General features: G+C 40.5%; 1 protein-coding gene across 3 annotated transcripts in view; it reads right to left on the reverse strand.

Annotated features, from left to right (window-relative positions):
• Nucleotides 1-1,333: 1,333 nt before the first annotated feature.
• Nucleotides 1,334-16,524, reverse strand: part of si:dkey-237h12.3 (teneurin-3) — a 176,310-nt gene continuing 161,119 nt past the window's right edge. For all 3 annotated transcript variants that reach the window (XM_027279740.1, XM_027279748.1, XM_019256312.2), the window contains 8 exons: nucleotides 15,305-15,459; nucleotides 11,014-11,897; nucleotides 9,610-9,785; nucleotides 8,938-9,173; nucleotides 7,896-8,192; nucleotides 4,465-6,076; nucleotides 3,966-4,096; nucleotides 1,334-3,391 (listed from right to left, as the gene is read on the reverse strand). In XM_027279740.1, the coding sequence (XP_027135541.1) occupies nucleotides 2,639-3,391; nucleotides 3,966-4,096; nucleotides 4,465-6,076; nucleotides 7,896-8,192; nucleotides 8,938-9,173; nucleotides 9,610-9,785; nucleotides 11,014-11,897; nucleotides 15,305-15,459 (4,244 nt within the window). In that variant the 3' untranslated portion in view covers nucleotides 1,334-2,638. The remainder of the gene's footprint in view (nucleotides 3,392-3,965; nucleotides 4,097-4,464; nucleotides 6,077-7,895; nucleotides 8,193-8,937; nucleotides 9,174-9,609; nucleotides 9,786-11,013; nucleotides 11,898-15,304; nucleotides 15,460-16,524) is intronic.

Below are 16,524 nucleotides of genomic sequence, written 5' to 3' on the forward strand. Positions count from 1 at the left end.
CCAACTGTGGTCACAGTGTGATACTGCAGTGCTGCGCTTCATTTCAATATTACCAGTTTATCTATTCCATTTGATGTCTCTTTAAATTAACCTGAAGTATCCAGAAGTAATTTTGGTCTTCCTTTTCCAGCCCAACATCTGGCATACTGATCACTTGAATTTCTGACCTACCTTTAAGAACAGCAGTGGCTTCTGTTCTAATAAGTATGCAGCTACATGATATGTAGATAAACAGTAAACTGGATGACTTTCTGAACTATGCACTTTGTACCACTAGGGAGCATCAGAGGACTTTTAAGAGAATATTAGATTTGAATGCTTTGTGTTTGACAGAGCTGAGTTTGTATTGAAGATTTTTTAGCAGGGTTTTTGGTGGGGTTTGAAAATCTTTGTATGCATAGAACAAATGAGGGTTCATTTAAGTTAATTGTAATTTCAGTGTGAAGGAACAATAGACTCACAGGGGAACTTTAGACTTTTTATGATCGGATCGTTGGGAAGTTGGGAGGGTGTACTGTTATTTCCCTAAGGGAGTCTGATGAGAACTTTGAAGGCGGATTTTGCACTGGGCAACATTCAGAGAGATATAGCTTTGTTGAGCTCTATATGTCATGAAACATTTTTTAAATTTCTAAAACCATATAAAGAATCAGAGATGCCAGAGAAGCAGAGGAGGTCAAAAAACAACAGCATAAAACAACCTTTGAACAAAGAATATTCTACCCACATTTGGTTTGAAATGCCGTTTGAAGTCCCCCATGGAACAGAAATGACTTTCATATGAAGAGGTTGTTTTCCAGAATTATGCATTCCATCATCAAAATTCCTCTGTGCTTTGAACAACACTCATCACGCGTGCTGGAAGGGCAATTACAACCCAAATGTAATTTTAACAATTGAGCTATCAACTGTTCACACTGAATATCCTTTTTGATTATGACGCTGAGTAGATTGCTTTCAGACAACTGTCTACACTGCAGGTTAGTTGCACTTAAAATGTCTTCAGCTACAATTAACACACTTTAGTTGAGAACAGCTTCAAGCCACCAAATTAAAATTAATGCTGCATTTGTCATCGTTGGCTTTGTATTTTCAATCATTAATGCACGTTCTTGAAATACCGAGGCCACGCATGCATAACTGTTTGGAAAGATTTGACGCATTGGTGATGAAATTCAAATGAAAGTCTGTGTTAATATCACAAATTCTCACTTCTCACATTCATTTTAAAAGTGAACACTTGATTTTTTTTTTTTGAGCGGACAACACAAAAAAAAAAAAGCAGAACTTTGTCCAATTGTTAAAAAAACAACACACCAAAAAAGAACCCCAATATCATTTTAATCCATGAGTGCAGTTCACATTCAAAAAAATTTATACCTACCGAGAACATGGACGTGATCTATATTTGGATCCACTGTAACCTTGTTTATGTGAGATGGGTTCATGAAATATTTGTGTTGATGAAATATTCATTGGACAGGAAGCCAGGTCAAAAGGCATTATGCCCAATAAACATTAAATTTAGTGGAAATAATAGCTGACTGCATGTTATAGATACATCACCACTTGTAAATACTTGTCACTACATGCACAGGTTTCTGTTAATTACTTAAACAGAGCATTGTGAAGAAAGCCCCACATTAACCATATTTTGAGGAAAGTAAAACGAAAAAAAAGCATGTCTGAAAATTAACGGAAAAAAAAATCAAACTCAGCTGGACTTTATTCGTCATGTATAAACACAACATAAATTACTGTTAATATGACTAGTACAGACATTTACTCAGTTTCTTTAAAAAAAACGACATAAAACTCTTGCATAATTTACAAAACATGGTGTCCCTGTGCTATCCAAGACACTTGTGTGCCTTTCCCCCCTGCCAACAGAGTTCTTCATACCTTTACTGTCTTTTTTTTCTTCTTTTTTTCCGACAATGTATATTGGGTATTTAAACATGGAAACAGTTTCTTTTTTTTTCTGTTTAAAAACGTCTTGAAGAGAATAAGACATTTTGATGTTTTTTTTCATGTTTACAGTGCTGAAATCTGGTATACATAGTGGTTGTTTGGTGAGGGTATCTCTAACGTCAGAAGTCTCTGATTTCAAAAACAAACGTTTGCTCAAGGACACTGCTCGCTCCAAGAGTGTGAACTCCTGGAGCCCCCGTACTTCTAGAGAAGTGCAGATATGCATAATGTAAACATTTCCTTTGCTCTTCTAGTACGTTCTGTTGAGCCGGATGTTTTTTTCTTTCCAATGAAAACAAAAAAATAAAAACACCTAAATTAGCTGACTGTTTCCCCAAAGACACCACTGTTCCTCTGCTTCAGAGTCCAGAGTCCAAAAGGCTTGTGCAACAGAGGAACTGACCTGTAATTGCCATGTTAAGGCTTGGTGTAGTTATACATTTGCTCTGTAGTCCCTTGGCCACAATGCACAGCATTGCTTTGACCCCTTGTATTTTTCTTTTCTTTCCTTTCTTTCTTCTTTTTTCTTTTTTTCCTTTTTTTTTATACAAAACACAACACTCAGGGTACATAACAGCAACCTTTGATCACAGTTGCTTTTCATTTTGTCTGCTAGTGTGTCTCTACCAAAACGAAGTCTCTTTGGCAGAAAATGCACCTCGTATTGTTACCTTTTCCCAATTTCACTTTGCCGAAGAAAGTGGATGTTATTAGAGCTGTCTGCTAATTCTGGGTACTGCTCAATGGAGAGCACATAGTACCCGTCGTACCCCAAAACTTTTCCACTACTCAGAAGCTGCCTCTTCTCACCCTCTGTCCAAGGGCGGACTCCCTCCTCACCATCTCGCACTCGCTGCTGTTCCCTTGCCCACGCACCCGCAAGGGCGCGTTGACGAGCGAGCTCAACAACCCGTGCTTTCTCCTCGTCCACAGTGGATCCATAGCGAATATGAAGAGCCAGAGCGCCAGCACGAATCTCCACATCTGCAAAACGCCGAGTTCGACTATCCATGACTGTGGTGGACTGGGAAACAGTCACATTGACACCATTCTCCAGAGTCTTGTGCCCACTAGTGAGGTGCAATGCAGCAAGGTCGGCATCTGGAAGGCCTGGCTTGACAAAGTAGTGTGTGTCCCGCCCTTCTATAGTAAAGTGAAGGTCCTCCAAATAGAAAGCATTGTTGAGAATTGTTGCAACCTTGATACAGTCTTCACTGGCCACGTTGAGTGTGTGAGTGTGAACGCTGCCCTTGTAGATAGCAAACATAACGGCTCTTCCGATGGGAGACATTGCCGCTGAGAACCACAGCCAAGACTTTTCACCTCTGCGACCTCGACTGAGATGGACCTCTGGCAGTCGCTCGAATGACAAGAGAGAGTGCGCTTGTCTGGTAACTTCCTGCTGGACCCCAGAGATAGACTGTAGGAAAAGTGCAGTGAAACGTTAACGTCTGAACATGGCAGAATCTGACTCTCCAGGCCATTTAGAAGCTACTGCTCTGCTTCAGAATTTTTTTATCTCTGTCCAAGATAATGGTGTTTTCAAGCTTTGTTCTCAAGCCAAAAGTAGATAAATCCCCCATGACAATTTTACAGCAACACTTTTTGTATTAAGGTCTTTAGACCAAAGAATCATGAATAGCTCCAAAACATTGTGCAACACCTAAATATTACCTATAAAGTTAGACAACTCAAACAACAAGACAGAGGAAAGTACACACTGTTGCTTATTATGGATATTATTATGCAAATATGGGCCAATTAAAATTGATATTCTATGAAATACATAGCAATCCAATTAAGAGATTGCAGCTTCAAAATACTGACATGAAAGGAAAACAATAGAAAACAAAGTAATTTTTTCGTCATCTGTCTGATTCCGTACACTTTCAAATTATTGTCTAGAGGTTGGCTGGAGGAATATAATAGTTGCTTTTTTCCCTGTTCAGTTTGATTTTTGTTTAATATGCATGAGAGATATTAATTCTACCCACCGGTAGATCATCCCAGCGCTGACTCTTCCTCAGCTCATAGGATGGCATGCTTAAATCAAACTTGGGGACTGGAAATCCAGGAATGGTGTTGTGAAGATGAAAGCCAAAGGTTACAAGCCAGCTGTTCACATCTGTGCAAGATAAATTCAATTAACAGTAAGTTACCATCGTGCCACAGCACACATTTTTATCAATAAATCTTATATTTCTTTTTCAGGTTTTAACAATTTCTCTAACAGTGAACACTTCTCACTGAGAGAATGTAAATGTAAATTATTCTAACATAAACAAACTTAAATAAAATACATAAATATAAAAGATCAAATCAAGAAGGATAAAGATTAAATATATTATTCATGGTAATATATTATAATGGAAATCCTTCACTATTTTCTGGCAATTTAAATGAGTCATGGAGAAATTCATCTGCAGTAAAATCGATAATGAAAATAATTTGATATAATTCCACTTTGAAACTCTCAAATAAAATATCTCTTACCTGCGACATATTCTCTCACTTCATGGACTTTGCTGATAGGGTTGTTATTTCTGAACATGTATAAATTAAAAGGAGCTGGTTCTTTGCCAACGTTTTTCCAAGTGGAGACATCTGGTACAGTCCACCTTCCAGACATTATGTCATAATCCTGCTCCCCAAAGTGCAGCAGTTTGGTCAAGGGATCATACAGTCCCCCGTGAAATCCAAGCACAAGCTGGAAGTCTGGGTTTGAGTCGAAGTAGATCTCACCATACGCTGTATACTGGAGCTGTTTGACCAGGAGGCCGTTGCTGGTGAAGACGGCCAGAGGTGTGCCGGTGTTATCGCAGGCGATGTAGAACTCCTCCCCGCTGCTGATCTCCATAGCGAACAGGTGGCCTTGGAGGTCATAGTAGAGCGAGGTGATCTCTGAACTGGAGTGGTTGTACACATGCGTAATCCTGGCTGGGTAGCTCAGGTCTGCGTAGAAATATTGCAGGTGCTGGCCCAAGCTTGTCTTGGTGGATACTCTGCGGCCAAGTCCATCATAGCGATACTGAATCGTCCAGCCGCTGCTCTTGCTGTAGACCCGCACCAAGAGTCCTTTGGAGTTGTACTCAAAGATCTCTGCTCCTCTTTGACGAAGGAATCCATCTTCATCCATTCTGTATTGGATATCTCCAAGGCGGGTGATGCGGTCTCTCAAGTCATAGCGCAAAGGAAGAAGTCTGGCACTGTTCCCCGCGTTCAGCAGGTGCAGATTTCCATTCAGGTCATACGTATAGCGCCACATCACCTTTTCGTTCAGGTACACAGTCTGGAGTTGGCCATCAACATCATACTCATAGCCGTACTTGGTGGTGTTGGCAAAGGGGCCAATCTTTATCTCTCGCTTGATGACTCGGCCTACATCGTCATACTGGAAAGTGATCCAGTACATGAGTGAGCGGAATATCTCATACTGGATCTCCTTGATGCGCCCATGCGCATCAAAGTGCTTGGTGTAGGTCATGACTGCAGTGGATATGATCTGATTTATATCATAGTAGATGACCCCAAACTTCCCAAATTGTTCGATCTTTCCTGAGATGTCATCAAACTGGTATAGATCGATGGGTAGTGGTGTTTCGTTGATGACACCTTGCACGCTGGTGACACGTAGGCTGCTGTCATAGGTGTAATCAAAGCGTGCATTGACCATGCCATCCTCACTGAAGCGGAAAATCTGCCGGTCCACCAGGGGACCTACTTGGCGATAACGGATGGAGCAGATGAAACCTTCGTTCTGCAGGTTGACAGTCTTCAGCACGCCTGCCGTCTCGTCATACGTGAAGCTGACCCTTGTGCTGTCATACAGGATCTCTGCCAGCTTGTTCTGCCTGCGGTACCTGTACAGGACCCTACGGCCCGTGCCCAAGTGCGCTATTCTCAGTAGGAGGCCATCTTCGCTGTAGTCCACAGCCACTGAGGCGTTGCTCTCTGGGGGATGATAAAGGTTCCTGTAGTAGCCCACTGAACGGATGGTCTGCATTGTGTAGCGGGCCACGCTTGGCATTGTGACAGCAGAAAGTCGGTCCAGAGAGTCGAAATCAAATATGTACTGCCGTTGACTGTGGAGCAGGAGAACCATGGACTAGAGGGAAAAGAGAAAAATAGCAAGTGTTTTCTTGAGTTGTATAATATGTATACATAATATATGTGTAATGACAGGCGGGTTGAGTGCAGGCAGAGTGAGCAAAAAAATTTAGAGAGGGTATATGAAAAATGCACTAGGTAGTGTTATCTCTCACTGTTAACACCGTGAGACAGCAGCTACCAGTTTTCTAATCTGTTAATGCAGAATATATAGTGTTAGTTTATCACAAGTACCTTGAAAATGACATATTGATGTTAAATACTACATAGCGTTTCTGTGAAGAACATTTACTGAGAACGCTGTCGTGGAGGATGTTCTTTCAGACATGTGTATCTAAAAGAAACCAGTTTAATTTAATTTAAAATATATGCAGTTTGGAGTGTGGTCTGTCTTCTAACGGTTACCACCCTTTCTGTTAAAATGTCAAGTCCATTCATCCGTTGCTACACAGAGGTTCCCTGTGGTCCCTGAGCTCTCTGTATTCCTTATGTCAGAGTGTTGACATGGCTTCTCCAGGTCACGCAATGAAAGGATGCAGCCAGGAGTGGCTGAGGAAATCTCTGCATGTTTTTTTTTTTGTTTTTGTTTTTTTGCAGCTGAGCATCTCAGTGCAATCTTAAATACACTCTACAAACAACTAAAGGACATTTTTGTGGAAGAGCTGGATAGTGATACAGTGTATGAATGATTTGCTGTTTGACATGATGTAACAGCAGAACGCAAAGATCAGAGACCTGTCAGTTTTGATCATTTCTGAGTGTTATTTAGTGGATTCCTTCAGGTTTTTATTTATTTGTACTACAGTATGTGTGCCAGCCACTCTGCAAGGACATTATTTAGGCTATTTAGAAGACTACCTGAACCATTAAAAGACTGGGCAAATCGCATAACTATTCCCCCAGAACATTTGCATACTTTTAGTCGTGGTCAGAATGGAGGACATATTTAACAACTGAGTAAATATAGTTATTAAATACGTGGAAATTGTGCTCTTGCAGGATTTCATATAATCACAGCCTGCCAATAGCTCAGTGTGTTGTCCCTGTATTTACTCAGCCTTTCAATTTGTACACCCCTCTGGCTGACTAGAGACACAAAAAAAAACAAACAATGGAAACAGTAGTTAAGTGTCAGGTGGCCAGGATTTGTAAGTTTCAGCTACTTCTTTTTAAAGATACCATGAACAATATTAAACATAAATGTTACCATTTGACAGACTGTGCTAATTTACATCTTTAGTTCCTTGGGAGGGCACAATTAGAAAAACACACGCAGCGTCAGAACAACACTAAACAGACAGTACATAACACAGTTAGTCTTCAGGCTTTACACGCAGTGATTTAAAGACTTGCATATGCTGCTGCCAATGCCTTTTGTGTCAGTTCAGTGAGAGGAGATTAGGATACTGCTATGCTACAGTACTACAGTGCTGATGGTCAGCTCTTCTGTTAAACCATTCTGCACCACATGGATGGAGGTTACATTACATGTCTGACGTCCACTATTACTGTACCCCTGAATTTCAAATACTGTGTTGAAGGTGAGGTACAGTTTTCTTTTTTTAAACATTTTCATATCAAAGCCTGTACATTATGCTCATAGGCCTACAGTTAGTGTAAAATAGTTACTTTGTTTACTAAGTACCTCTGTAAGATGCAGAATAATGTACAATGAGCAGGTAATTATTGTAAAATAAGCCTCTTCTGGGTGACCTCTGCTACATGTCAGGGTCTTTATCCATCCCGTAGCAATAATGACTAACCTTCTCTACAGTATATCTTACATATTGCTTCCTCTGGTTATATCATTTTCTCACCTGCTCCAGGTAGGTATAACTCCATATCTTCCCATCAGCAAACACCCTGGAAACGAGGCGGCCTTGGCTATCATACTCAAGTCTCTCAGTGGTGGGACCTCTCTGCAGGGCACTGATTTGCCCGCTGCTAGTGCGACTCACATTAACCGGCAGTAGCTTACTGCTGGGCACCCAGAGCACAGGGTGGCCTGCTGTGTCGTATATAATCTTTAAGAGGAACTTCCTGTGGTCATCATAAATCTTCTCTGTCCTCAGGGTGCGATCATAATCAACGGAAAGAATGTTCCGTCCATTCACCTGTGGGGGAAGATTTGATTTAAGAACGTGTTAGACGACAATGACAACTACTGGTACAGCTAGTGATAATAATATATAACAGTTATACAACGCTTCAAAAACGATACAACCGATGTACATTAGGGCAATATCAAGGAGAAATTCCTGGTTTTGATATAAGCACTTTTTTTCTGGATGGCGCTTTAAAAACTGTATTCACAATGATTTTCAATACAGTTGTCACAGAGATTAACACCCACTTCACGGGGCTCATTAAACTGAGAGACACTCTGGCGGTTGTTCAGGTACACTTAAATCACAACCTCCTAAATTTAGTGGAGACAAAAATTACTCAGAGGCAAAGTAACCACCCAAGTTAAGTTCATGAAGTACTGTAAATCATAAATCTGAGCGTCTGATTCTAAGGAGGATTAAGAAGGGATGAAATTCAGTACAGTGCTGGAATACTGATGTTGATGTGTCTCTAGATCCGGTGGAAAATAGAATTGCAGAAATGTTTTTGTTAGGTTACAAGGACAGTGACACGATTACAGATATAATAACAGCTATAATCTTTTGGATAGTTTGATAAAATTTTTGCTCTTGTACAATTGACATCTGTTCCTAATAGTATCACTGCCAGAGTCTATCTCCCACTAAAGTAAACAAGCCCACACTAAATACCCACTTTTGTATGCATGGGACGCTGATCATTTGCATGTGCCACAAGGAAGAGAGAGGAAAAAAACAAAAAAATCAAACCTACCCTAAGTTTGCGTCCAAACACAATAACTTTCCCTCTGGCTTGTTCTTTGCGGAAGCGCCACTCAACCAAGTTTTGCCCACTCTCCCCTGGCAAGCTCATGTTGCGTCTGGCTACAGTTGGATTGGCAGCGCCTGCCAGGATGTGGGGCTCTGTCTGGTAGTGGGTGTCCATCCCGTTGGCATAGGTAATCCTCAGCGAGTTGTCAAAGCCCACTTGATAGCTACTTCTACATTGGTCTGTTGATAGTAAGCAAAAAGTGCAACTTATGAAAGAGGAATGGATAATTATGCACAGGAATTAAGAATTAAGTTATTGATAACACCCTGAGGTAAGCATGGGTTGAACCTTGTACTTTAAGTTCTTAGTATTTCAGATTTGACTGTTTGCACACAAATAGAGTGTCTATGAATGATGTGCTGAAATAAACTGGACCATCTGGCACTGGCAGAGAGTAGAAACCATTTAGATACAAGGTTGATGCGTCTTCCTGACATGGCAAACTCTGCACACTGAGAGAGTAATCATTTACACTGTCGTCTGTCAGACCCTCTGAGCTGTAATGATACACGACTTAAGCTTACTCAACATTGCCCCGGTGACCCCTGAAACAATGACAAATAATGGCTTACAAAATAGCTCCATGAGTCGGGAAGATGAGTGCTGCGACCTTACCCTGTGCCAGACTGTAGAAGGCACGGATGGTTGAGGTGTTTGTGGTGATACTAATTTCTTCTTCTGTCATGGAGCTCTCAATGTCCACGGTCAGAGCGCTGTATATGTCTGTGTACAAGTTATTCACCATTCCAGTGGGGAACGTCACATTCATTAGCCGTCCTTCACTGTCATAGCTGTTTGACACAAAGAACATCAAATGACGAATCATTGATATGTATGAGAGCCCCCAATGCCACCGTACATCCAATTATCAGATCTTTTATACATGTTGAGTAAGACCGTCAACTTTAGTGTAATTAAAATGTCACATTTTTCTCTTTTTTTTCTTTTATATGTTCAATTTACAGAGCATGTCGGTGTCAACCCAAGACACAATCCCAATATTTGATATGGTAGAATGACACATCTCACCAGCTATTCGTTTTATATGAATTTTATCTGAATGGATTCAATTATTCGGATGATTGATGTGTCATTATAATCTGAACTGAACGCTTTGCTTTTTTAGTTATAGCCAGGATATCATTTATGGCATAATGTGACATGACAGCGAATTACACAAGGGAGACAAATTCAATCACGGTGAGGTCACGCTACAAAAATAAAAGTGTCGTTATTATAGAGTGTCCAGGGGGCTTATTATTATAAAAATATGATCATGTGTTGGTCATTTTGTTCAACTTTGCTTTTTTCAAAGGATGCATGTCAAATTCCCTGTGTGTGTACACATACCCGGCCAATAAAAGTGATTCTGATGTTAAAAAAATACATCCTACTGTAGTGTACTGTCTGCACCTCTTATGTTTATGCTACATTTTTGAACACACGATGGTTTAGGGAAAAGAAGCATACTTCTTTCCATCCATACGTATGGATATCGAGTTATTATAGTATAACTAGGTTATTTTACAGATCTGAGGCAACTTTTATAATTAGGTTTCAATTAAATGTGCACCCTAAAGCATTCTGCAGGTGAGTACAGTTACCAATTATAGAGTAAACTGAGCTGTGAGACAAGCACACACAGGATTACACACATAAAAAAAAAAAAAAAAAAACACACATTTTTGTCTCTGTACCTCGTGAAGGTTTTTTAGTTTAGAATTTTAGAAATAAGGTTTATGAATATTAGTATTGTCCTTTAACTGCAAGGCTGTTTCCTGGTCTATGAGAAGCAGGGAGTGCTTTTTCACTAACGCATTATCTACAAGAATATAAAGTGTATTTATTTTCAAATGTTTGTATTAGTATGCACAAAGTAGGATGTGTGTTTTAATTTGTACCACTGGCACGTTCCAGATGGGGAAGGTCTAAATGAAATGCTAACCTAAATCTGTCTGACTTTGGCAAGTTAATTCTGAAGAAGTCTTGACATCACTTGCCAATCTCCATTATACTCACTCGTAGAAAGTTGTCCAGCCAATCTCGGATGTCTTTGTAGCCAGCAGGCCGTTGTTACCATGGTAAGTAAGAAGCACCAGCTCCTGGCCCTGCGCTGTGAGTGTTTTCAGTCCACCGTTGGTGCTCATGGTCAGCCAGATCACCTGGTTGTCAGGGGCGACGATACGCACCGGCGTGCGGTTAGGATCTCTGCGGATTCTCAGAGTGTTGCCGCTGCTGTCAGTGACGGCTGTGATGTCATTCTCCGTGCTGTAGCTGAAAGTATACTTCAAGTCGCCAGTGAGCAGGCTTGCAGTGTGTTGATGGGTGCCGTTGCTATCGAACATATACAGCTCCTGTGCATCGGGGGAAGCCACCTCATATGTACCGACACTGGAAGTCAAAGTTGGCCCATTTCTAGAGATAGCCCGGATGCGGATGTTGCCCAGGTCTGCCACATAGAGTGTTCCATCTGGGGCTGCCACTAAAGAAGATGGAGCATTGAGCCTCGCGTCTTTGGCATAACCGTCCCCTGTCTGGTAACAGTCGCAGTTGGCATCATTCTTGCAATCGCAGTCGGAGGGAGCCCCGGCCAAATGAGTTATCTCACCATCCACAGATACCTTTCGGATCCTGCTCATTTTTCTCTCATCTGTCTCTGCTATGTAGATGGCCCCATGGTAAGATATGGTAATAGAAACAGCAGATTCTAGAGGGGTTAACTGTGCCCTTTGACCACCAGCCACACCACGCTCCAGTCCAGCCAATGGGCAGTGAATAGGTCGGCCAGCTGCAATGCTCACTTGACCATTCTCTGTGATGCGCAGCACAATATTGTTGTCCAGCACAAACAGAGAGTTGTCCATGGGGCTAACGGCTAGGTCCGTGGGCCACTCCAGAATCACCTGAAAAGCAGGAAATCACAGATTATTGTCTGCTCTTTGTTATTTTTCCTAAAATAAAACTACTATACGACTGAAATAAAAGATAATCACTACGTGCTCAAAGTGATCATCAGGCATAAGAGATTTAAATGAATGCCCTTTTTGATTAGCGACTCAAGGATAAGCCCAGCTCATGAACAATAAAGCAACTTCCAAATGTTCACTGTGAGATTAAAATCAGCAAGCATAAAATAAACAAAAAAAACAAAACAATGAAGTGATAAAGTATGGCATTATGACTACCTGACTTGAATGAAGAAATCTTCAGTATGGCCATGTACGTGCTGATGTCTAAAATAAAACACTGTGTTTAAGCTGTAAGTCCTGCTCTTTCAAACTATCCCATTTTACTAGCCTCAGACAACGTATTTCCTCACAGAAGATTAACTTTTATCAGTCTTTCTCTGTAGGTAAAACACACTGAGTTGATGATTAAGACATTGGCTGGGGTGGGAATCCTGTGACATTTTAGTTAGAGGGTAGTCTCTTTTTCCATTATGCTACTTTGTCTAACTTAAAATATATTATTTCAATGGACCAGAAGGAAAAAATAAATAATATTTCTTCTACCTCAGGGGCATAAGATTAGTTCTTATCATCCTGTGCTGGCACTGCTGATACATGCATTTAAAGGATAATTCTGGCCACAGTGACTGTAAAGATCATTTTCCATTATGTTCTCTCTGCCTTCTAAACATTTAAGTTTTTCCACACTGCTACTGAGATTTTAGACTAAGTGAAGTGTCAGGGATTTATCCCCTGTGTGACTATAGTATAGCTGCCAAAATAACCCTGAGCGTGCACTTCATACCTTCCTGCAACCATTTTGCGCTGCTCTGACTGGTGCTGTAACCTGAGAGAGGAGCTACCCGTCGAGTGATCAATTAAGTGTATCAAATTAAGTTAAAAATATTTCACACATGGAGAAAAAAAAACAAAAAAACGATAGCAAGTATTAACCACATCTTAAGGAAAAAAAAACTGATACTGCAATCCGAAGCTTTAACCCTGGCAAACCATTACAGTGTGCTTGTCAGTCAGCCTGTCACAAATGTGTCAGTGAAGAAAAACCTTCTTGTAGCAGCACAAATGACTGGCTTGGCCTTCAAATACATAACTGTGTCATTAAAACTGTCAAAAACGATTTTTCCACAGGGTGATGAATAATAAAACAAACTGCCTTTAAGGCTGCCACTAGTTAAACTGCACTGAGCCAATTCTCTAGCTGGGATGCCTGAGGATCATACAGTCTCGCCAAAAACCATGTCTTCATTGGCTCAAACCAAACGACTTGGTTAATTAGCAAAAAGTGCCAAGCTTAATCCTTTGTCTTTATGTACTCTTATCTTTTTACCCCTTCATGTTCACCACCCACCCACCGATCCCCCCCGCACACACACACACACACACACACACACACACACAAACACATAATGCTTTTTCTTTTGTTTACATTTAGAATTTTCTTTTGCTGCCAAATAACCACACCTTTCATTTCCCTCCCTAGTTCCTCCCTATTTTCCGTTGATACATTTCTGTTATTTTTCTAACCTCTCAAGAAATATCTGCTGTCAGGGTCATTTGTTTTGGACTAGTGCGGTCCTTCCTTTCTACGTCTGAAGTATTTTGTTTGTAGTTTTGTGCCGTCTCTCTCTTTGTAAGCTGATCTGCACAAATCTAATTAAAATGTAAATTGGTTAGTTAAAAAACAAACCAAAAGAAGAAGAAGAAGAAGAAGAAGAAAAAAAAAACACTGTTATGTCTGTTGCACACATGTAAGAGGTGGAAGAACTTGATCCTGCGGCAATTTCATTCTCGACAGCCAATACACTTAGGAATTCATTTTCTGCAGAAGCAGGAAATGGAGGCTCTGAACGCATCCATTTTGATATGATAAAAGCTTTTTTTTAGTTTGTATTTTTCTACATTATTCATCTTTAGTCGGATCTCAAAACTCTAAAGGTGCGAAATAAGGAGGGATATTAATGTTTAAGCTCAGGCAGCTGCACTTCTACTCCGGATGGAGTGTTATGGTAATGTAACACTGTAAGCTATTGTCCAGGAACAGGGCGCTGCTTTTATGTCACCTCATTCACAGGTAGACGGTACATTTTGTTGGACAAAGCCAGGCCGACATCAGATGCTGCAGAGGAAAAGGTTTTCTGTACTGCTTCATTATCATGTGCGGTGCAAGTATCCTCAATCCTGAGTTCTAGTGGAACACTAAACACTAATTCAGCTCTAGCCACATCAAAACAAGCCCCCAAACAGAGTAATTATTCTTCCTTCCATATCATCTGCCGTGTCCTGAAAACTCATCTCTTCAATAAACACTTCATGTCTCCACTTCCTGCCTACATCACATCTTCCTCCTCCTACCCATATTTTGTTCCTGTACTTTTAGGGAAAATGGTGTGCTCTTGTTAAGTTGAGAGCAAAAAAACATTTCCTTCATCTCTGTTTCGACACCAAGCACCTTCTAATGTGTTTGAGGAATCTGAGCATATTCCACTAATGTCACTCACTGTCTATTCTCTGGATGAGATCTGCCAATGTCTATATATATATATATATATATATATAGATAGAAATATTATAATAGATAATATATATATGTACATATTTATACAACATTTATTTAACCAGGATCCTCTTTGAGATTAAAATTCTCATCTTTAAAAGTGTCTTGACGAAGACAGGGAGCACATTACTTACATCATAAAGCAGAAAACATCAGAATTAAAGGATAATGGAATTTTGAAATCACAAATAATATTACAAGAATAATTTAAAAGCGTGCATCCTTGAAACAATCTGAAGGACCACTAAGGCCACTCAAAAACAAATCAATGTAAACTGTGGGAATTATCTACTATCAAATATTATCTGATACTATCAAACAATAAATGAGTTAGACTAAAACATTCTGATTGTATTCTCCCACATAGCAGTCAGAGTGGAAAGCATATAATGGTGCACATCCAGCCAGGATTTAAATTCCTAGAGACCAGTGTTTGCGAATTTAAATTTAATTGCAGACGGTTCCAGACAGAGCAGCATGCATTTACACAAAACTGTTAATAATAACCTAGACAGTGAGGTAAATAATAATAAAATAAATAATTCCTAATAATAAAATAATAAAAATGAAAAATCCCTGCATGTCTTTCTCTCTCCCGCAATCAAAAGATTATCATTTATGAAAACAAATGATTTCAACTGCATATGTAATATATATGCAGTTATATAATGCTGCATGTCAATGGTGAGTCATGAATGAGCAAACTGAAAGAGAGCTAGAGGAGCAGGGGGGCTGGTGCTGTGACTTAGTCACAGGCAAGTGTCTTGCACTTGTGTGCATAGGTCACCTGATTGATGTCCATGCTGTTGTCACATGTCAGGGGGCGAGCCGATGTCAGGTCGTTGGAGCCAAGAAAAGTGGAGATGATGCCGTTCTGGTCCACCTTTCTGATTGTAGTGCCATCAATGAAATAAATCAGGCCATTCTTGTCCACTGCAATGCCTGTTGACATCCAGTAAGAAGGAGAACAGAAAGAGAAAAGGCAGGAGAAACAAAAACAACTTGTGATACCAGGGAAACACGGTAGATATGCGGCATCTCCGCTTGCATGACTCAGTGGACAGAACACGATGGATACATGTGTCAAGCTTGCCTTCCCATTATTCAGGTCACTGCAAAAAAGCACAGCCGTCAATAATTCATGGGCTGCTTTTCTGGTATTAAATAATTTCTAAGGCAGAAGTGGGAAAGGCTGTATTCATGTGGTATATTTGCACTTGCCACATCTTGTAACCTTCCACTCTAAAAAAAGGACCTCAGGAGGTGGGGGTGTCAATGAGTGGCTGGGAGATTGAGTTTGGGAGATTTTTTGACATCAGTAATCATCAACAATCTGCACACCATTTGTGAAATGAATGAGCGAGGGAGTGGAAATGACAGCTCCGGCCAATTTTAGATAAAAGGGGTGAAAGACAGGCAGTTGCCATGGTGACGACTATGGACTAAATTGTCTCAATGATTGAGTGTCAGCTCAGAGTTGTAAGTTGCAGCCGAGCCAGTGTGGAGTTGCAATAACCATTTGTCCCAAACTGGGAAAATACATTAACGGACCACGCCAGCCTCCACATCACTCTCTGTGTCACCGTGCTGCTTAATAGAGACCAGCACCTATGGGAATTCAATCATTCCACACATGCAGGGAGACTACTTTTCATTTTCCACATTTTGCTGGTTTTAACACACTCCGGATTTGGTTTTAATTCAAGAGACCCACCGATCTCAGGAACATGTATGTTCAGCTGAAGATAGTTCTTTAGTTTTTTTGGAGGACATGAAATGTTTCAAATAATTTTGAAGGCATTATTTCTTCTTGAATAAGGTCTTTAAAAGCTTCTTTGGAAGGTGAGTGCTTTGGTTTGACCTGTGGCTAGGTCTGCACAAGATTGCTTTCTGCTAAAACATTGACGAGCTGAGGGAGCCCACGGTGAATCCTTGGGAGCTGGCTATTTGACAGTCTGAGATTCACAGACAGATGAAAAGTGTCACATTTGAGCAGAGTTCACCAAA

Source organism: Larimichthys crocea, chromosome I, assembly GCF_000972845.2.
Source record: "Larimichthys crocea isolate SSNF chromosome I, L_crocea_2.0, whole genome shotgun sequence".
Classification (NCBI taxonomy): Eukaryota; Metazoa; Chordata; class Actinopteri; family Sciaenidae; genus Larimichthys; species Larimichthys crocea.